Source organism: Plecotus auritus (genome assembly GCF_963455305.1).
Source record: "Plecotus auritus genome assembly, chromosome: 2".
NCBI lineage: Eukaryota > Metazoa > Chordata > Mammalia > Chiroptera > Vespertilionidae > Plecotus > Plecotus auritus.
The window spans coordinates 2,672,867-2,693,835 of NC_137771.1; the positions used below are offsets into that span (position 1 = coordinate 2,672,867).

Below are 20,969 nucleotides of genomic sequence, written 5' to 3' on the forward strand. Positions count from 1 at the left end.
AGGAAGCAGCAGCAGGGAAGGGGGGGGCAGCAGCAAGGCCCGTGGCTGCCGGGCTGGGGCGGGAGGGGGAGGGGCAGGCGCCCGGGTCAGCAGGGCAGTGAGACTGCCTGCAGGTCGTTAGGAGGATGGACGCGCCATCACACACTGGGCTGCCCACAGGATGCGCACCGCCACGCGTGAGCCCTACGGTGACCGGGGACCGGGGGTGACAGCGACGCGTTGAGGTAGGGTCTTCCCTGGTTTTAAAAGAAATGTCCCATCGTGGTGAGTGAATCGACAGTGGGGGAGGCCGTGTGGGCCGGGGAACATAGGAGAGCTCTCCGTACCTTCCTCTCAATGGTGCTGTGAACCTTAAACCGTCCTAAAAACAAAGTCTTTATCAAAAGAAGACAAAAGTGCCGGGTGGGGGGGGGCCGAGACCAGTTTGGCTCAGTAGATAGAGCATCGGCCTGAGGACTGAAAGGTCCCGGGTTCGATTCCGGTCAAGGGCACGTACCTTGGTTGTGGGCACGTCCCCAGTGGGGGGTGTGCAGGAGGCAGCTGATTGATGTTTCTCTCTCATCAATGTTTCTAACTCTCTATCCCTCTCCCTTCCTCTCTGTAAAAATTCAATAAAATACTTTTTTTAAAAAAAAAGTGCCGGGGGGGTGTGGGGGGAGGGCTCGGTGGTTGAGCATCGACCGACCTATGAACCAGAAGGTCCTGGTCAGGGCACAGGCCAGGGTTGCGGACTCGACCCCAGTAGGGGGCGTGCAGGAGGCAGCCAATCCATGACTCTCTCATCATCGATGCTTCTCTCCTTCCCTCTGCCTTCGTCTCTGACATCGATAAAGGTACATTTTTTAAAAAGAAGACGAGAGCGATTGTCCCTGAGTCCCAGCTTGCCGGTTGCGCTGCAGCGGGGGGAGGAGGACGCCGACAGAGGCCGCCTGGAGAGCTAGCCTGCCACTGGCACGTTCCCAGCGCGCTCAGGTGGCCCCGCGGCCCGCAGCCTCCGCTCTGCCAGAAAGCCGCGGACTGAGTTCCCAAACTGCCAGGCCCTAACTTCTCTCGCCAAGGAAAACCAAACCAGCCGCAGCGGCTGCCAGCTATTCCCTCCGCTGTCCCCCGTGCACGGCTCCCGGGGTCCCCCATCGCGCTGGCTGCCTCCGGAGAGCAGCCTAGGACGTGCAGACCAGACGGCAGCGGGGCCCTGCATTCCTGGGCTGGAGGCAGGGCCCCCTCCGGCTCCTCCTCACAGCTGCCCTGGGCGCAGCCTCCCAGCGCTGGCCTCCCCGGAGGGCGACCCCACAGGGAGGCCGTCCCGGCTCCGCAGCAGCCAGCAGCATGTCTGTGATGACTCCCAGCTTGTCTTAACGCTTCCAGCTCGGCAGGTGTCGTCCGTCACCACCAGGGAGACCAGGGCCTGTGGGCAGGGCTTCCCCACGTGACCTGGCTGGTCTGGACCACAGGCCTTGCCTTCTCCCAGCCAACGGCTCCCAACCCCGCTCCCCACAGACCGCCCAGGCCGCAGGCTGCAAGGCCAGGTCCAGGGGCCGGGGCCGGGCCACTGGCACTTCCAGACCCCGCCTGCTGCCTATGGTCTCCGTGCCCTTTAAAAAGCTGGGTGTCCGGGGAGGCACCCCTTCGCATGACTGGCTCTAGACCCGGTCTGTCCCTCACTCCTCTAGCCACCCTTGCCCTTTGACCCACACTGCGTGATGTCCAGGGATTGGGCCCAAACCCTGCCTGTCACCGGGGAGAAGGAGGGCTCAGGGGGGCCCTGGCTGCCACTCCGTCTTCTCCTGACCCTGCTGTCGGGGACCCGGGCACAGACCCTATGAAGTGTGGGCTCCCCAGCTCACCACATGCAGCCTTGCTCGGCACCCCCCAGTGAGTGAGGGGCGTCGAGGCCACACCCCGATGCTCCTGGCTCCTGGCTGTGTGACCCTGGGCAAGGCACGTGGCTCCCACCTCGTGTAAACGGGGCCTGAGAGGACCCGTCTGGGAGGGGGTGCGACCATCAGGTGAGATGACTCTCAGAAGAGGCTTCGGTCGGAGCGGGGGAGGGCTTGGGCGTGACGGGCCTTGGGGCCTGGGCCATGGACCCCACGCCGAGCATCCTGGTGGCGAAGCTGACAAAGCAGTCGCTCGAGAAAGCCCCACGGAGCACCTCACGCCGACCCCGGCACGGCGGAAGGAGGGCTCTGCCCCGCTGAACCGTCAGGCCGTCCTGGCCTGGAAACACCTTACAGCTCCGGGAGCCAACGACACCAGGACACCACCTCTGGGGGACAGAGACCAGTCCCCGCTCACGCACGGGCAAGGCGGCCTCGGGGCGGGGCGGGTGGCCTGAGCGGAGCCTCGCTGGGTCCCCGCCGTCCAGGGAGGGACAGGGCTGAGCCCCGCAGCCTGGCGACCCGTTCTCGCCGTCGTGGCGAGACGGCGGGAGTTGTTTTAAAGCCACCGCGGCCCCTGGGCCATCGCGGCCTCGCTTCGGAGGAAAACATCGTTACCCGCCGGCCACTCGGCTGGAAGAGGATCCCACCGCAATGGGACGGGAAGAAGTCAGTGAATGGAAGAATTACTCCCAGGAAGACGCCGCTCTCGCCCAGACCAAGCAGAGGCCTCCTCCTCCCCAGGGGAGACGGCTCCTCACCGTCACCTTGGCACTCGGGCGCGTCCCATCGGCCTCAGTTCCCGATTCCACCGAGATCAGGAGATGAGACGGTCCCACCAGCCGGCGTCCCCTCCCCGCATGCACGGGTGGTGTCCTCTGCCTCCGTCCCCTCTAAGACGTCCTGCGCCCGGGGTCAGGCGAGTCCGGTCATGTGGGGGGAGGTCGGGGGGAGACAGCCATGCCTGCATCTGCGTGGGCCACATCCCTCCCACCTCTGCCTCTGCCGCCACGTGAACCCCGGGTGTCCCCTCCCATCTCCTGTAAAGACTCTGAATTGAGGGACCCCCCCCCCCCCCCGCCAGGGTGAAGTCACCTCAGTCTTTACCTAATGCCATCTGCAAAGGCCCTACTCCCCAACAAGGGCACACTCTGAGGTTCTGGGGGACACGCTCAACCACAGCCGGTGTGACAACAGTACCTACACTTGGCTTTCCACGCTGCCCACGGCCTCGGCGGGGGGGGGGGGGGGGAGGCGGGCAGGGGGGAGAGACCGGCTGGCGTCCACGGGGCCTCCCGGGCACGGCGAGGAGCCTCCCTCACTGCCGTCTCCCACCCACCAGCTCGGACCCGGCTTTGCTTCGGGGCCGGAAGGCCCAGGTGGCCTGGCCAGCAGACACGCCCGAACGGGTGGGCTCTACCTGTACGCTGAGCCCCGCCCGCCTCCACCAGCGGGAAGCGCTTCCGAATCCACTGCCCCTGCGTCCACCACCCTGGAGGGCGGCCACCCCACTGTGCCCAGGCCACGCCGGACGCTGCCCGCCTGAACTACTTCTCACGGCAGGCCGATGCCCTCCCGCCTTCTCCCCGCCCCTGCTGGGTGTCTCCAGGTCAGGGCCTCAGCCTGCGCCCTGGAGGAGAGGGAAGGCTGGGTCTGCGGCCGAGGGCCAGGGTTGCACACACCTGGGGGGCAAGAGGCCGTTCAGCACACGTGGCGGCTGCTTCCCCGCCTCTCGGAACTTGGGGCAACAGCTTTCAGCCCTCGTGTATTTGTAAATAGATCAAACACAGCATTAAGTCATCAGCCACGCAGATTGTCTGCCTTCCGTTTGACTCCATTTAGAGAGGGGCAGCTTCAACAGGAAGCGGGGGGGGGGGAGGAGGAGAAGGAGGAGGAGGAGGAGGAGGGGGGGGGGGGGGAGAGGAGGAGGAGGAGGAGGAGGAGGAGGAGGAGGAGGAGGAGGAGCGTAGGGAAAGCGCCCTTGATGGAACAACCAGACCAGGTTTCCGGGAGACGGTGGGAGCGTCTGTGCGCCAGGAGGCCCGGCCCCATCCTGTAAACCGCAGGCTCCGCAGGTGCCAGCTGCACCCGGGCCCCCGGAGCCAGGAGGGAAACGGAAGGCGGGTCCGGGACATCGGCCGAGCAGTTTTGAAGGGAGAAGGCGCGTCTGGGTGACCAGGGAGAAGGGGCCCTGGCTGCTAACTGAAAAGTCATCCTAACAAAGGGACCCTGTTCTTTGTGAGGAAGTGGGGGAGGGGGGGAGGGAGGGAGAGGGGGGGAGGGAGGGGGAGGGGGGGAGGCGCACAGAGGGCAAGCAGCTTTGAAAAGCGCCGCCCATCTCGGGCCGATTCTCACTCCTGGGAGGGCCTCGGGGCCTCGCCTGTGCCCAGGACCGGGCTGAGTGCCAGCGTGGCCTCGGGAGGGGCTCCCACAGGGGTGGGGGCAGGGCCGAGGGAGAGGATGGCGCCAGGCTGCGAGAGGCTTTCCAGAGGCCGCCCGGAGCACTCCTGTCCAGGTCTGACTGCGCCTCAGGGTGGCAGCTCAAGCACAGTCGGGGCCACGTGACCGGGCTCTGGCCTTGGCCCGTGTGACCGGAGACGGAGGGGACTTTGCAGGTGGGATTGCGTTGAGGGCCTGGGATGAGCCGTCACCCTGCTTTTCCGGGGCGACCAGAAGCAGAAGCAGGTCCAAGTCGTGCCCCCCCGCCACCCGCCAACTATGAGCACACCCCCAGGAGGCCACCGGCCACCCGCCGTCCCCAAGGGAAAACCAGGTTTATGCTCAGACAGAAAACTGTCCAAAGAGAAAAAGGTGTAAAAGTTTACTATTTTCATACGTAACTTTAAAAAAGATACATTCCCAGTATAAAACATTGCATAGCAAATGGTATGTTTGTACAAAGCCCAGTAAGAACGTCCTTTCGTCATTTAGAACGATTCAGAGAACACGCTCGCTGAAGACAAACAGAACATCAGCCGGTGGCTCGTGTGTGCAACAGCCAATGCTCTCAACCGACCTGAGGGCAGCAGCTCCCCCAGAGCAGCCCTCCAAGCGCCAGGGCCTGCGACACCCACTCCTCAGCCCGCTGCCACCCGCCGCTGGGAGGCCGCCACCCATGGAGGCCCGTGGAGGCCCGGGGAGGCCGTGGAGGCCCGGGGAGGCCCGTGGAGGCCGGGGAGGCCCGTGGAGGCCCGGGGAGGCCCGTGGAGGCCCGGGGAGGCTGTGGAGGCCCGTGGAGGCCCAGAGAGGCCGTGGAGGCTCGGGAGGCGGGAGGCGGGAGGCGGGAGGCGGGAGGCTCCTTCACTGGTAGATGACCTTCACGCAGAACGTCTCCTCGTTCTTGTCCTCGTGGTCGTTGATGTGAATGAGCACCTCGCGCTCCCCGGCCCTCCGACTGGGCGCGAACCGCAGGTCGATGGTGTAGGTCTCTCCGCCCGCGACCTGGAACAGGTGGCCGTCAGCGCCCAGCCAGCGCCCGCTCCTCCAGCAACCCCCACCCCCCCACGTGTTCCCTCCAGCCCTGGGTGGCGTGACCACAGAGCACCTTGGCCTGGCTGGGCCTCGGCCTCGGCCTCGGGCTGGGGGTCCTCCAGGCACCAGCTCTGAGCTGTGGTCCCCTGCTCCTGTGAGGCCCACATGACCGCCTTCCAGGACCCGGGGACACCTCCCAACCACAGAGGCACCCCCACTGGCTTCCTGCCGACCTTCCTCAAACGCTCAAGACAAAGAAGGATCAACGTGGGGCAGTTCTGGTAAAACTATGGAGAAACCACAGGTTGGGTCCGTCATCAGGTCCGATCCCTAAATGTCGCCCGGACGCGGGGGTCTCTGAGAAGAAGCAGTGGCGCTCACACAGGTGCCCTCCCCCCGCCCCCCAAGCACCGCACAGAGCGCAGCCGCCCAGCTCGCCGCCCAGGGCTCGGTGAAGACGCCAGGACTCGATGGCCTGGCTCCAACCTCCACCCCAGCCCAGGGCTCAGGCCCCCAGCCCGCAAACTGCCCACCTGGAAGGTGTCCTCCGTGAACTGCAGCAGATCAGGGTGGTCGCTGTGCAGGCGGTAGGCCCGGCGGAAGGGGTAGGGGTTGGTGTAGGTGATCTGCTTGTGGGCGCCCTTCCCCTCCCCCGCGGCCATGGTGATCTCGAAGGCCTGTGGGGGGGCGGCGTGGGCGTGGGTGTGGTTTCCTGCGGGGACTCCTGAGCCTGCTCTGCGGGGGGGACGGGGCCTGCAGCTGGGACGTCTGCACAAGCAGGACAGACAGCCCCCCTCGGGGCTCCCAGGGGAGGGGCCCCCAGCACAGGAGCAGCCCCCCCCCCCCCGGGGCTCCCAGGGGAGGGGCCCCCAGCACAGGAGCAGCCCCCCCCCCTCGGGGCTCCCAGGGGAGGCCCCCCAGCACAGGAGCACCCCCCCCCTCGGGGCTCCCAGGGGAGGGGCCCCCAGCACAGGACCAGCCCCCCCCCCGGGGCTCCCAGGGGAGGGGCCCCCAGCACAGGAGCAGCCCCCCCCCTCGGGGCTCCCAGGGGAGGGGCCCCCAGCACAGGACCAGCCCCCCCCTCGGGGCTCCCAGGGGAGGGGCCCCCAGCACAGGACCAGCCCCCCCCTCGGGGCTCCCAGGGGAGGGGCCCCCAGCACAGGAGCAGCCCCCCCCCTCGGGGCTCCCAGGGGAGGGGCCCCCAGCACAGGAGCAGCCCCCCCCCTCGGGGCTCCCAGGGGAGGGGCCCCCAGCACAGGAGCAGCCCCCCCCTCGGGGCTCCCAGGGGAGGGGCCCCCAGCACAGGACCAGCCCCCCCCTCGGGGCTCCCAGGGGAGGGGCCCCCAGCACAGGACCAGCCCCCCCCCGGGGCTCCCAGGGGAGGGGCCCCCAGCACAGGACCAGCCCCCCCCCCGGGGCTCCCAGGGGAGGGGCCCCCAGCACAGGAGCACCCCCCCCCCCGGGGCTCCCAGGGGAGGGGCCCCCAGCACAGGAGCACCCCCCCCCCCGGGGCTCCCAGGGGAGGCCCCCCAGCACAGGACCAGCCCCCCCCCCCCCCGGGGCCAGAAGGACGGGAGGAAGCTCCTGCCTGGAGCCAGGCCTGGGTGGGGGGACCAGGTGACCCGTGCGCCCACCGTGTGGCCACGCCCCCTCCCAGACCTTGGAGATGAGAGGCGGCCGGCAGGAGAGGCACACCAGCCAGGAGGCCACCAGCTGGTGGCAGTCCACGTCGACCACGTTGAGGTGCACGAAGCGGCTGCCCGCCCGGCGGGGCCTCACGCCCACGTGCAGGTCCTGCACCCCGTGGGGCGGCAGCGCGAAGACGCCGTTGGGGTCCGTCTTCGGAAACAACAGAGAGGGAAGTGGGGACGAGGGGCTCTGGCACCTGCCCCCAGCGGTCCAGCCCGCGGCTCGGGGACAGCCTGCTCGGGGGCCACGTGGCCGGCGTGCGGCAGAAAGGGCCCGAGCGCACACACGGATCTCCGTGGGCCGGGCCACAGCGGCCACAGCCGTTCCCCACCGTGTCCGACGCCCTCTGTGTCGGGCGGGTCCCCTCCCGCGTGGCGGTGACCCCTCTGGCTCTCAAGGAGCTGCCGGCAGGAGCCCGCCCGCCCGGCCCGCTGAGCAGCGTGCAACTGGCTGCACCGACTCAGACTTGGTGTTCTCCTCCCAGCGACTCTGAGACGGGCGGTGGGTTTACACGTCCCGCCCCACGATGCCTGTCTGGTGAAGGGATCGGACAGAGACTCCACAGACCGCCCGTCGGAGGGGCAGTGAGCCCCTCCTCGGGACCACTCTCTGAGCGCAGCCCACGCCGCCCCCGCCGCCGCCCCACCGGCCCAGGTGGGCGAGAATGGCCGCGGCCAGGGGATACCGAAGGGGTCCGGCAGCCCAAGGCCGTACCGTCAGCTCCTGGGGGTGTGAGGTGAAGGCCCGCACGTTCCTGAGCGTCGGCGTCCCCCGGAGGACCAGGGACAGGCGGGTCCGCTGGCCCACGACACAGGAGACATCCACGCGCTGCAGGGAGTGCAGGTAGACCTGCCAGATCTGAACGGGCGCCGCCAGCCAGCGGTCCCTGTGGGCACAGAAGCCAGGAGGAAGCCGAGAAGGCTGCCCGGAGGAGGGGGCAGGAGGCCGCGCGGACAGCAGCTGTCACCCTCCCGCGTGGGAGGCTTGGGGGCTGCAGCCCAGGCGTCACTTGGACTCGGGGGGCACGAGAGGGACGTCGGTGTGAGCTTCGCAGCCAGACACCCTGGGAAGCCAGAACCCCGAACCAGGCCCGAGGCAAGGCCGTGGCTGCGCTGCGTGGAAGGCCGCGGGCCTGGAGGTCAGCAGGCCTGTAAAGTGGGCTCAGCCACGCGGCCCCTCGGGGTCTGATGGGGACTCCACGCTGCAGGCCCCTCCGCCCGTGACGGCCGCTGCGCACAGGCTGCGCGCTGCCGTCCTCAGAGGCGCCGCGGACACCTCACCTCGCGCCAGCTTTCAAGTTCTCGGGGCTGGGAGACGCCACTTCCAGGGACGGGAGGGCCCAGGTCCCCCGCAGGGTCACCCAGCAAGGTCCCCGAACAGGGTCATGCAGTGGGGGGAGCAGAGGGCGGGCCGACAGTCTCCATCGCCCGGAGGAGGCACTGGACGGGCAGCGGGCCTGGGACTGAATGGGCCGCGCAGCTGCCTCCACTTCCTCTCCTTGGTGGGCTCTGGACCCACCGTCCCTCGGCTGCGGGTGCCGCCCTGAGCGAAGGGCGCCCTTCGCCAGGCCCTGCCAGCCCATGACAAGCCGAGGAGCAGCCAGGCCTGGCCACGCTCAACGCCCAGCACCCGCTGCTTCCTCCCCACCCCGCCCGCCCCCGCCGCCGACCGCCGGGTTCGCATACTCACACGTAAACGACAACAAAGAAGTCTTTGACATCCGGGCTTGGGCCACTGGCCACCTTCAGGAACACGTCCCTCGGCTCCCCCGGACCCTGTGGACAGTGGGGGCATCACAGGGACGCCGCCCCTGGACCTGACTCGCCCCTGGTCCCCGCGAGGCCACAGCAGGTAAGAACCAGGCCGCGACGCCTCTCGTTTTCTGTGCTCAGAATCCGCCAGCTTTTTCACTGCCATGAAAAAACGCCTCGATTGTGCACTGAGCTCAGAAACTCTCTCCTGGAGGGGCCCGTACCCCGCGTCCCACCTGGTCTTCGCACGACAGCCGCCACCCTGTACACAGTGGCGATTCATAGGTGCCCTCAGACCCTCGCTCCTCACTCTCCCCTCAGACAGTCAAGGACCGGTGTGCTGGCAGGAAGATGGGACTCGTCCAGGAAGCCCTCACAGGCACGGCAAACAGCCCCTCGCCCGGGGAAGAGGCCAGCGCACGGAGACGCGCGAGGCGGCTGCAGGGGGTGCAGGGACCGCGGGCGTGCGGGCAAGGACGGAGCGGCCGCACTCACCGTGTTCTGGGTCTCACAGATGACGTGCGGGTCGCTGCAGCGGACGTGGACCGGGGGCGCCTCTCCAGGCATCCCCACGGGAGCACCTGGAGCGGAAAAGGCCAAGACAGAGGTGTCTTCCCGCCCGGCGTGGCCGCACGGGTGCCGAGGGGACGGGCCTCCACGCCACCGCCCCTGCGTGGACACTGGGTTCCTGCTCGGCCACCCGGGGGCCCGTCTGCAGGCAGAGGCCAAAGGGGAAGCGCGAGTGCCAGCGGCCAGTGCCAGCGCGGGCGCCCTCGGTGCCACAGGCACCAGCGCAATCAGGGGGGGCGCTCGGGGGGGCGCTCAGGAGGGCGCCGTGGGCACGCTGTCTTCGCCGTTTGAAACGGCACAGGCAGGAAGGAGAGCCGACAGCTGTGCCGGGTGTCGGGTGAGAGCATCACAGGGCAACAACGATGCCACCGCCACCCTCGGGGCGAACCCTTCCCAGCTCTGAGCCCACAGAACGCGCCCGGGCCCCCGGGACCTGCCTGGGAGCGTGTGCCAGGGGGGCAGGCGGATGGCCTTCTTCAGGAAGGTGAGCTCCGGGTGGTAGAAGCGGAAGACCTGGGCCACCGGGTGGGGCTGCGGCTGCACCGTCAGGAGGAGCACGGCCAGGGGCTTGCCGCCGCCCGCCCGGAACAACACCTGCGAGCGGGAGGCCGCGTCAGGGCGCACGGCCCGCGGGCAGCTGTGTGCACCAGGCCCTGCCGCGGCCACGGCCAGGTCTCCGCGTCCTCACCGCCCCACGGGTGGAACCCGGCCTGAGACAGAGCAGTCTGCACGGGGGTGCCCACGCTGAGGGGCGGTGCCCGGCAGGGCATCTGCATGTGGACGTGTCCCCCACTTGTGTGCCATGACGGCTGCCACTGCTCTTTCTACTGAGGAAGCCACACACCTGGGATGCGGGGGGGGGGTCTGCAGCCCAGCGCCCACCACGCCTTCCGCTACTACCGCCCCCCCCCCCCCCATTCCTGGCACACGTATAGAAGGATGGGTACGCAGAAAGGTCCAAGTGACAGACTAACAGGACAGGCGCCCACGAGCCCACGTCCCGCGCGGAACAGCACACCCTCCACACGGCAGAGCTCTGTGCCCCAGCCCCGCCAACACCCTGAGTCTGTGCCCCCCCTTCCGCCTGCGCCCCAGCCCCACCCTGAGTCTGTGCCCCCCCTTCCGCCTGTGCCCCAGCCCCACCCGACACCCTGAGTCTGTGCCCCCTTCCGCCTGTGCCCCAGCCCCACACGACACCCTGAGTCTGAGGTCACTCCCTGCCCCCTGTACCCCACCCCGCCCGACACCGAGTCTGCGCCCCCCCTTCCGCCTGCGCCCTCGGCTCTGCCAGCAGCACTCGTCTGGTTCCGCCTAGTGAAGCTGCATCTGGAGGCGCCACCCTGGGGGTCGGTCCCTGCAACGCGGGGTGCTCCCGGGGCCTGTGCTCCGGCTCAGAGAGGAGCCCCATGCCCAGCTCACAGCCGTCGAGGATGCCCTGACACCCCACCCACCGAGTTTTATTGCCTCGCTGAGGCATCCATTGGAAAATGACTTTATCTTTCGTGCTGCTTGAGCAGAACTTGCAAATATAACCGAGTTCTCAGACCGACCGTTTCAGGTTTTCTGCAGTTTTCGCTTCAAGAAGAAGTTCTGAGCGCGGGCACATTCGTGCAGGCCAGCAAAAGTCTGGAAACGGCCCATCGGCGCAGGAGGGCCGGCCCTTCGGAGGGGGCAGCGGCCGCCGTGTGCAGCACCACGCGCCACGGCCAAGGGCGAGAAGGGACTCAGTCCACGGACGGGGAATGGTGGACACGCAATGAGCACCCGTGCCCACCAGAGGCTTTGAAAGAGTGAACAGGAAGGCTCTGTGCACCCACTGCCAAGGTCTCAGGGCCACGTTCAGGCTCGGCACACACATCACATACACACATGTTCACACTCATGTGCACATGTGTGTACACACATGTACGTGCACACAGGGAAAGGGGTGGGAAAGGAAGCCAGTTCTTCCTACGTGTATCTCATTTTACAGCTTGATTTTGGACTCATGTAAACGCTTTTAACTTAAAAACTAAGTTAATTTTTAAAGGACCTCTACATGTTAGTGAAACACACAGATCCACACACATCGAGCTGGTGACATGACTGCCCGGAGAAGAGTCCCTTCAGTAAGCGTGAGCACAGGACAGAGAAGCGCCCAGAACCTTGGCCTGCAGGGTCCCATCTGGGACTGCACCCACATATTCAGTGCACGCACACACATGTTCAGTGCACGCACACACATGTTCAGTGCACGCACCCACATGCACTCACCACCAGCTAGTATGGCCGGCAGCACCCACAGGGCAGCACCACCCACAGGGCAGCACCCACAGGGCAGCACCACTCACAGGGCACCACCCACAGGGCAGCACCCACAGGGCAGCACCCACAGGGCGGCACCACCCACAGGGCAGCACCACCCACAGGGCGGCACCACCCACAGGGCAGCACCACTCACAGGGCAGCACCCACAGGGCAGCACCCACAGGGCAGCACCCCTCACAGGGCAGCACCCACAGGGCAGCACCCCTCACAGGGCAGCACCCCTCACAGGGCAGCACCACTCACAGGGCAGCACCCACAGGGCAGCACCACTCACAGGGCAGCACCCACAGGGCAGCACCCACAGGGCAGCACCCACAGGGCAGCACCCCTCACAGGGCAGCACCCACAAGGCAGCACCCCTCACAGGGCAGCACCCACAAGGCAGCACCCCTCACAGGGCAGCACCCACAAGGCAGCACCCACTCACAGGGCAGCACCACCCACAGGGCAGCACCACCCACAGGGCAGCACGCCTCACAGGGCAGCACCACCCACAGGGCAGCACCACCCACAGGGCAGCACCCACAGGGCGGCACCACCCACAGGGCAGCACCCACAGGGCAGCACCACCCACAGGGCAGCACCCACTCACAGGGCAGCGCCCACAGGCTGGCTGTCCTCAAAGCCGAGCCGACAGGTAAAGCCGTGGAGGGAGATGAAGCCGGTGTCTCACGGCAGAAACGGGATCACAAGCCCCAGGGGAGGGCCGCTGACAAGCCTGCGATACCCGTGATGCCGCGATACCACACCTCCGAGCGCTGGTGCGATCCCCGCTCCAACCCCTCAGGCGGCGGCCGCGTCTGACGGGCGCATGCACCCAGCACCCAGGTTTGGTTTCTAAATGTCCTTCTCCACCCAGGAGCCTGGTATGCGGCTGCTCAGGGAGGGAGCGGGCACCACCGCCCGCCGGCAGGAAGGGGCACCGGAGGGAGGGCGGATGCGGGCACGTCCCACCACTGCACCCCCTGGGATGCTGGGCACGTGAACAGCCAGCCCCCGGGCCTGTGCAGGTGCCCGCAGCCGCAGAGATGGAGCATGAGGATAGCGGGCAGAGCGGGCACGGGGCAGCGGCTCACACCCGCACAAGGGCTGCACAGCAGCCGCGCCAGCACCTGGACGTGCAAGCCCCCCTCTGAGTGCCCTGCCCGCACCCCTTCCCTCCAGGAGGCCGGCGAGGGCGGAGGGGCCGGGCCCAGGCGGCCTGAGAGCCAGCAGAACCCATGACACTGCCGGCCCCCGTGGAGGACACGGCTCGCACCCCACGGCCTCGTGCACATGGGATCAGGCCTGTCTTCCGCCCTCACCTTGGCGTGTCTGGTGGGCATCGTGCTGTCCTTCCCAGGGGATCCGGGCTCCGTGCCCTTCTCGGGTCTCAGGTCCATAGAGGCCTGTGGGAAAGCAACCAGCACCCGCGGGTCACGGACGGATCCTGGGGGCAGGCGCCGCTGTCCACCGGCAGGACGGCCCACTGTGGAACAGCTGCCCTGGCCGCACGGCGCTCACAGCGGCGCTCAGCGGCTGCTATAACCGGCCCCGCCGCCCCGAGGCTGGGAGGCGGCGTGAGCTGTGGAGAGAGGGCCCCCATGCTGACCCCGCTCTGCCTGGAGCCAGAGGCTGACGACTCACCTCTGTCCTTAACCTCTGGCCCACAGTGCGTGCAGAGCCCCCCGGGAAATCTGCGAGCCCTGGGATCCCTCAGGCCATTTAAGGGGTGACCACCATCCCACAGAGCTGACCTCAAGGTCACTGTCCAAAAAATGAGACACGTGCCCACACCTCCCCATCACGCACACGCACTCATGCACACACATGCACATGTACACATGCTCCTCACATCTGTACGGGAAGCCTCGGGCCTGGCCTCTTGCTGGGAGCACATGCGACAGTCACCAGGGCACAGCCCTCACCGCAGAGGCCGGGCTGGGAGTCGGCCCCCAGCTCTGACGCCTGGGAAGCCCTTACCCGTTTAGTAAAGAGACTCGGAGGCGGCCTCGCCTTTCATGCCACCCCCCGGGCACGCAGGGAATGTGAGGCGTCTGACCACCGCGCACGCCTGGGAGCCGGGGTGCGAGGCCGCGCAGAGGCGACGCCCGAAGGCTCAGCCATGTGGCGGCTCAGGCCCCCAGTCCCCACGTCGTGCGCCTGGCGACCAGCCCTCGGCCCTGGGAGGCCCACCTGCACCACGGAGAAGGTCTGGTACTTGAAGGGGATGTGGGCGGTTTCCCGGGGGCGCAGGAAGAGCTGGGGTGCGAGGCCGCCCTGCAGGCGGAACATGTCCTCCTCCACAGGCGTGTGCAGGCCGGCCGCGGCCTTCAAGTGCCTCCACTCCCGGCTGTCCACGATGAGGCTGGGTGGGGGGCAGAGCTGAGCGAGAACGTTCCCCCGAGGCCCCAAGGCCCGCCCCCCAGGGAGGGCCCCGCCCCTCCGAGCTGGCCCCACCCCTCCCAGCTAGCCCCGCCCCTCCCAGCTGGCCCCGCCCCTCCCAGCTGGCCCCACCTGAGCTCAGGGTTGTCCACCTCGATGGTCACAGTGTGTGGCGTGTTGTGGGGGTTCCTGAGGGCAAACTCGAAGAACTCCACGGTGCCCAGTGAGGCGTAGAGGGTGTGCTCCACGGTGATGGCCAGGCTCAGCGCGCTGGCGATGTTCTGGGCCTTGGTGCGCTCCCGGTAGGCGGCGATGACCTGCAGGTCCCGCGCATGCTGAGCCCGGACATTCTGTTCAGCCTGCGAGACACCGGGCCTGAGACAGGGCCACATCCTGGGCACGCGCTCCTCGAGGCCGCTTCCCACCGCCTTCCGCCCCGCCCCGAGGTCCAGGTTTCTCCTGGGCTCACCCCCTCCTGGCTGCTCTCTGCCCGCAGGTGGTGTACCCACGGGAGGTGGGGTCTGCCCTGCAAGCTCCAGATTGACTCCAGTGGTCGGCAAACTCATTAGTCCACAGAGCCCAATATCCACAGGACAATGATGGAAATTTCTTTGGAGAGCCACATTTTTAAACTTAAACTTCTAACGCCACTTCTTCAAAATAGACTCGCCCAAGCCGTGGTATTTTGTGGAAGAGCCACACTCAAGGGGCCAAAGAGCCGCATGTGGCTCACGAGCCGCGGTTTGCCGACTGGACTACACCACCCCCCTCAACCCCCCTCCCCGCCCTAAGGCCGGTTCGGGCATCACGGAGAATTGGAGTCAGAGGTTTCCAAGAAAAGAGAAAAGAGCCCCCTCAAAACCGACAGGTGGCCGGCTCCCCAGGAGCCCTGTCTGCAGCAGAGTCCCTGCAGGGGCGTGTCCTGCCCCGACAGCCCTCCGCGGGGCCCGGACCTCGGGCAGCTGCCGTGGGGCTGCGCCGCGGGTCCCCCGCCAACCCTCCCTCCTCTGCCCGTGGTTCCGCGGGCTTGGCAGTCCAGGGGTGCTCCGAGGCTGGAGGTCGGCTGCTTTTCCGGTGAGCCCCCCACTAACAGTGGGCCCAGGGCTGCTGTGCGAGACTGAGACCAGCGGGGCCACCCCAGGCCGGAGCTCCCGACATAGGCGGCCCAGACGTCAGGAGGAAGGCCAACTGACCGCCTCTGGCCTGGAGCTCAAGGGCGGGGCCAGGTTCGATTTCTGACGGAAATGACTGTAATACCCAAGCCGGGGCCTTTCTGCTGGGGGTGTGAACACGGGGGGGGAGGGAGGGGGGCTGTGCCCCACTGGGGGCCTCCCTGGGGGCGGGGGAGCAGGCCGTAGACCTTCCCGGTGGAGCGGGGCCGCTGGCCAGGCTGCTTCCACTCTGGCTCCTGGTCCCTAGGGAGCGGGTGGCCCCACAGGGAGCGCTCACCAGCACGCTCCTCCGGGCGCCCCGCTCGCCGCCGGCCTCCTGCGCACGCACAGCCCGCATCCGCTCCAGCTTGCGCCTGCGAACGGCGTCCCCCTCCTGCACGGTGCCCCGGGGCCCCTTGCTCCCCGGCGGCAGGGGTGTGAACAGCATGGCGGCCAGCTCGCTGTCCACCTCTGCCAGCTTCTGTGCCTGGACCACGTTTTTCACCCCTAGAAGGTTCAGAGGAGCCAGAGGTCACGGTTCATCTCCGGTCCCCCGCGCCCTCGTCAGTTCACAGGTCAGAGGAGTTCTGGCCTTAGTCCACGTTCCTCGGCTTTGCTTCATCTTCTCTTCCCCGCAGAGGGGCCACCCACAAACCAAGGCCGCTCGTGGGTTAGGATTCTCTGCGCGATCCCAGGCTGCCCAGCCAGGCCGGAGCGCCGGGCCTGCCCAACGCGGTGAACCAGGAGGCGGGCACACCGGGGCAGTGGCAGCCACCACTCTGCGCCCAGGTCCAGAGGGGCGTGCACACGACACGCGCACACTGCACGCGGGCAGCCTCCTCTGTCTGGGTGTGCTCCACCCCGCCCCACGTCAATCACACCCACGCACCCCCGCCCGCCCACTCACGTCTCGGGGCCCCGGGCATGAGGAGGCTTCCTCCGTCGAAGCGGCCGGCTCCCTCATTCGAGATGACCCGCAGCCTGGAAGGTGGCAGCGTGCTGGCCTCTCTCCCGCTCTGCTCACACGGGTGACCTAGACAGAAAGCGCCCACGTGAGACCTCACCACAGTAAGAGCCTGAGGGCACACCACGTGCCCACGAGGAGGCCCGGCTGGCTGTCAACCAGCCCTCCCTCCCCTCTGGCCCTCCCTCCCCTCTAACCCTCCCTTCCTTCTGACCCTCCCTCCCCTCTGACCCTCCCTCCCCTCTTGCCCTCCCTCCCTTCTGGCCCTCCCTCCCCTCTGACCCTCCCTCCTCTCTGGCCCTCCCTCCCCTCTGACCCTCTGGCCCTCCCTCCCCTCTGGCCCTCCCTCCCCTCTGGCCCTCCCTCCCCTCTGACCCTCCCTCCCCTCTGGCGAGCATGAAGGAGACAGCAGCCTGCTCCAGGGCCCCGGCTTTGGCACTGCCCTGGTCACCTCGCCCCTCCATGCCGTCCAGAGCCACGTGCCCCAGAGGGAGCTCAGGCTGGCACGCCCCCCAGCCCCAAGCCCTCCCTCCCTGCCACCAGCTCAGAGGTGGCCCAGGCTCCTGGCTCCGCACCGTTGCTTCTGCACCAGGGGTGTGTGGCCACAGGCCCTGGCAAGCTCTGGGCCCGGTCTGAGAGCCTACTGCCCAATTGCCCAGCAGGTGGCACAGGCCACCTCACTGCGGGCAGCGGACTCGGCCACACGAGGGAAGCAGACTCTCCCGCAGCTTTCTCCACCCGCTCCTGCCGCGAGGGGCCCCCTGCAGGCAGGCCAGGCTGCCTCTGGTCCCCGTCCAACTGCGAGGAGCACCGCCTAGTCTAAGCCTGGGGGACACGCGGAGACCAAGGAAGCGCACAGGTCAGGACCCGGGCCAACAGCGCAGGGGCAGGGGCCAGCGTCCTGGGGGCTCGGGCTCGCGGGGCTGACTGTCCCTGCGGCGTGTGGGACAGCAGGGCCACGTGGTCCCCTCCTGGACAGACGGTCCCCAGCCTCCTGCACTTGTACTTGGATGCTGGTTTGTTCACAATCAACTGGAAAAGCGGAGCCTACGTGTGAGCAACAACCGAGGGCCGCAGGGCCAGGATCCGAGCTCCCCCAGGGCTGTTTCCGTCTGAAACTGCTGCGGTTTCCTTCCCTCATGAGACAGAAGGCGCGTGGGACCGACAGCGGGTGCGGGAGCCGACCCTCCCATACACAGGGCCCCCTCACACTCCGGTAACTTATCACGGTGCACACCCTCACCCCTTCTCCTTCCACCGTGAGAACACGAGACGTGACTGCGAAGCCGGGCTCTGGGCAGCCCTTCCCCAGGAGGCCGCCCAGAAGGCACCCAGGGCCAGCGGCCACACCGCACCCAAGGCACTGGGGCCAAGGAACGGACGGGCTCCTGGACGCCTCCACGACCAAGGAAAGGCCGCTGCAGAGCAGCCTGTCCGGGCCTGGAAGCCACTGGCCGAGGACGCGCTCCCGCGGAAGGATCCACGGAGACCGAGTGCCGCAGCGACGCTTCCTCCAGGCCCCACGCGGTCTGAGCGCAGGAGGCTTAGCGCTGCCCGGGCGGGACTGGGCAGGGGGCCCCTGCTGTCACCCGGGAGGTTCCCCAGCCATCACCCCGTCTGTGGGCCTGTGCCTGCTGCCTGGTGCCGAACAGCCACGTTTACACAGAAATAAAAGCTACAACAAATACGGCCCAGGGAACGGCAGCGCGGCCACGCGGGCCCGGCGTGCGGCATGCGCGCCCGTCCTTTGTTAACCGCTCCGTGCGCGTCTGCGTGGCGCCTCGCGAGCAGGTCTCTCAGACTCTCCCATGAGCTTATCGCTCCCTTGCAGGCAAAGCATGAAAATGACAATTGAAGATAACACGTAATGGAGCTAATCTTTCTTCTGGAGATAAGATTGTAGCACCGGAGCCGTGCCCAGTGCGGGCTCGTGATTAAACGGAGAAATAACCCGCGCAATCCTGGAAGCGGACTGCAACTCCCCGGTCCTGCGCGCTTCTGAGCAACGTCTGCCGCTCACATGTGGCTCGTTTATTTCTCCAGAACCTAATTGAGTTTTGCTGCTTCCACACTGTCTGTGTTCCCAGCTGCCCTGGATGCAACATTTGTAAACAAGCAGCAGAAACCGCGGCGCCTTAATGAGCGCGCACCTGCCGCTGCCCTGCCCGCCTGGCCTGGGCTGACGGCCGGCTGCAGACGCTGCGGATGGCCCCTGGGCCCGAGCCTCACGCTCAGGCTGGGTTTTGAGTGGAAAATTCCTGATGCAACAGTAGAGGCTGAGTCCTCCAGGTGGACACAGCTCCACAAACCCCTCCTGGCTTCGATTCGTCCAGCTTTCAATTCTGCCCAGAACAACCGCAGCCCTGCTATGTGCCTCCAGGGCGGCGGAGTGGGCTGGTTACTGGTGCTCTGCCCCCGTCAGGGGCCTCAGTCACACCCAGAAGGTCACCCCCAGCCCAGACTCCCTGCACGTGGAGGGGGAATCGGGGCTCAGGCTTCCTGCCCACCACTCTTGGGGCACAGGGCACCACAGGGCGAAGGTCAAGGATGGGCCCTAAAGGGGTGCTTCTCGCGCCCGGTCGCCAAGCTACACACGTCCAGGAACATTTATCTCCCTCCTCTGAGACGGGGCAGTTCTGTCGCTGGCACTCCCAGGAAAACCTCTCCTGGTCGCCGAATGTGAGGACTATCACAGGGGCCCCGGGACAGCACCAAGAACAAACGAGGGCCAGGCCAGGGCGACTAACTGCCCAAACCCTGATCAGAAATCAGGAACACACTCAACTGGCCCAGGGCAGGCCTGGCCGTCAAGGGCAGGCCCAGTGGTCAAGGGCAGGCAGACAAGGGCAGGCAGACAAGGGCAGGCTCTGTGGGCAAGGGCAGGCCCAGGGCACAAGGGCAGGCCAGGCAGACAAGGGCAGGCCCAGGGCACAAGGGCAGGCTCTGTGGTCAAGGGCAGGCAGACAAGGGCAGGCAGCCAAGGGCAGGCCCAGGGCACAAGGGCAGGGCAGGCAGAGAAGGGCAGGCCCAGTGGTCAAACTAATAAGAGTTTTCCTACTTCCTGCTGACTGTACGATGCCCACAATTGTGCCGCTGCCTGGGGGAGTCATGCTCCAGCTGGGAAGGCGCGTGGCTGCCAGGAAAGGACGAAAGGCCAGACGAGACGTCAGGACTCTCACCCACGTTGGCCAAGGTCAGGTGCAGCAGGCCCTTCACCACCGTGTGGACGCCGATCGGCCTGACGCTGCCAGACGCAGTCACGGCTCCGCTCAGCACCATCGCGTCCTGTTCGTATTCGGTCGCCAGGACCTCGAGCTCGTGGGAGACCTGCACCGCCGGGCGGCCCTGGCGGAGGAGGTGCTGCGAGGAGACGGCACGTCACCGCCTGGCAGGTCCGACCCGGAACCCGACCCAGTGCAGGCGGGGCTTCTCTGCAAACTCAGCGGAGGGCCACGCGACTCACCCACCACGTCCACCCCCGGGGGAGCCGCTACCTTCAGGGGCACGGCGGCCGAGCCGATGAGCAGCAGGGAGTCTCCGTCCCACACGTCCACCTGCAGGCTCTGCACGGCCAGGTAGCGGGTGAACCAGCGCCGCTCCCCGGGCCTCAGGAACCCGGGGTCCACCAGGTACCTCAGCTGGAAGCCCGGAGGCCCTGTTCCGAGAGGCCCCAAGTGAGTCCAAACGCAAGGGGCCATGTATCACCCTCACACTGGGAAGAGGCTTCTGCTCTGGTCCTGCTAGTTCCTGTTTCCCTCACAGCTACAGTCTAATAAACACATTCATCAAAGACGTCACCAAATCCAGATCCACACCCGGAGACGGCGCTGCTTTCCAACAGGTTCAACCAACCCCGCCCAAACGAAGACGGATGCTCCCCCCAGGACTGGTGATCAGGCCACGCGGGGGGGGGGGGGGCAGGGGGGCAGGGCCCCGGGGGCTGCGGGAGTCACGCTCAGGCTCAGGCTCAGGCATCGGGGAGAAGTTAGTCAGCATCTCCTGTCAAAGCTGGACGTTCCCTCACACGCGCCGGCCCCACCCCCAGAGCTCAGCACAGGCCACCGGCCCCACCCCCAGCCTCTCACCCTCCCCCCCACACACACACACCCCGGATCTAACGCAGCAGCCCCGCGGGGAGTGCAGGCCCTTGCCAGGGCCGCTCTGGACTATCAGGCTTGTTCCTGAGAGGTGGGCGCCCGCCTTCACCTTCCCCACGTGGCGTCATCATTCACCCTAAATTGACAAAAATGCCACTGAAATCGCCAGGAGTTGAGGGGCAGGGAACAGCCATGCTGGGGCCACGTTCAAAACAACATTCCCCCTTTCCATCCATAATGCAACCCTATTTACGAAGCCCCCCGATGAGCAGAACATTAACTCCTGGAGGAGGGGGTGGATGTTTACCCAGCACCCCATGCGGCCTGGGCCAGGCTGCAGTCCTCACCCCACCCCCAGCCACCTCAGCCCTGTGGGTGCCCACCCGGTAACGTCCCCTCAAAACCAGGACAGCGCTATCGGTGGGAGGACAAAGTGGGTCGGGAAGGGGACACAGCCCTGGGGGGAGGACACGGCACTGCGGGGTGGCGGGGGGCATTGGGCCCCAGGGAAATGGAGTGAGGACCACAGTGGGACAGCTTACAGGGGCACTTCTCAGGGCGGTGAAGTTATTCCCTGCGGTACTATCACAATCGGTACAGGATGTCAAACATCTGTCAAAATCTGCAGAATGTCCAACACCAGGAGTAGATCTTAGTGTAAACTATGAGCCGTAGCTAACAGCAATGTATCGGGATTGGTTCATCATTGTAACAAACGCGTCAACCAC

General features: G+C 67.0%; 2 protein-coding genes across 6 annotated transcripts in view; one reads left to right on the plus strand and one right to left on the minus strand.

The window, feature by feature from the left end:
• Positions 1-20,969, plus strand: part of LOC308242658 (uncharacterized protein) — a gene marked incomplete at both ends in the record, with an annotated part of 479,931 nt that overhangs the window by 390,507 nt on the left and 68,455 nt on the right. The window lies entirely within an intron of this gene.
• The window catches only part of NPHP4 (nephrocystin 4), a 70,398-nt gene continuing 54,111 nt past the window's right edge, over positions 4,683-20,969 (minus strand). For 4 of the 5 annotated variants that reach the window (XM_080656746.1, XM_080656748.1, XM_080656747.1 and 1 more), the window contains 14 exons: positions 19,639-19,799; positions 19,324-19,504; positions 16,088-16,213; positions 15,479-15,687; positions 14,162-14,388; positions 13,841-14,012; positions 12,970-13,053; positions 9,796-9,952; positions 9,284-9,369; positions 8,727-8,812; positions 7,752-7,923; positions 7,008-7,187; positions 5,882-6,025; positions 4,683-5,318 (listed from right to left, as the gene is read on the minus strand). In XM_080656746.1, coding sequence (XP_080512872.1) covers positions 5,178-5,318; positions 5,882-6,025; positions 7,008-7,187; positions 7,752-7,923; positions 8,727-8,812; positions 9,284-9,369; positions 9,796-9,952; positions 12,970-13,053; positions 13,841-14,012; positions 14,162-14,388; positions 15,479-15,687; positions 16,088-16,213; positions 19,324-19,504; positions 19,639-19,799 — 2,126 coding nt within the window. In that variant the 3' untranslated portion in view covers positions 4,683-5,177. Of the gene's footprint in view, positions 5,319-5,581; positions 5,706-5,881; positions 6,026-7,007; positions 7,188-7,751; positions 7,924-8,726; positions 8,813-9,283; positions 9,370-9,795; positions 9,953-12,969; positions 13,054-13,840; positions 14,013-14,161; positions 14,389-15,478; positions 15,688-16,087; positions 16,214-19,323; positions 19,505-19,638; positions 19,800-20,969 lie in introns of all 5 variants that reach the window. The other variant, XR_013959953.1, reaches the window with a different exon arrangement.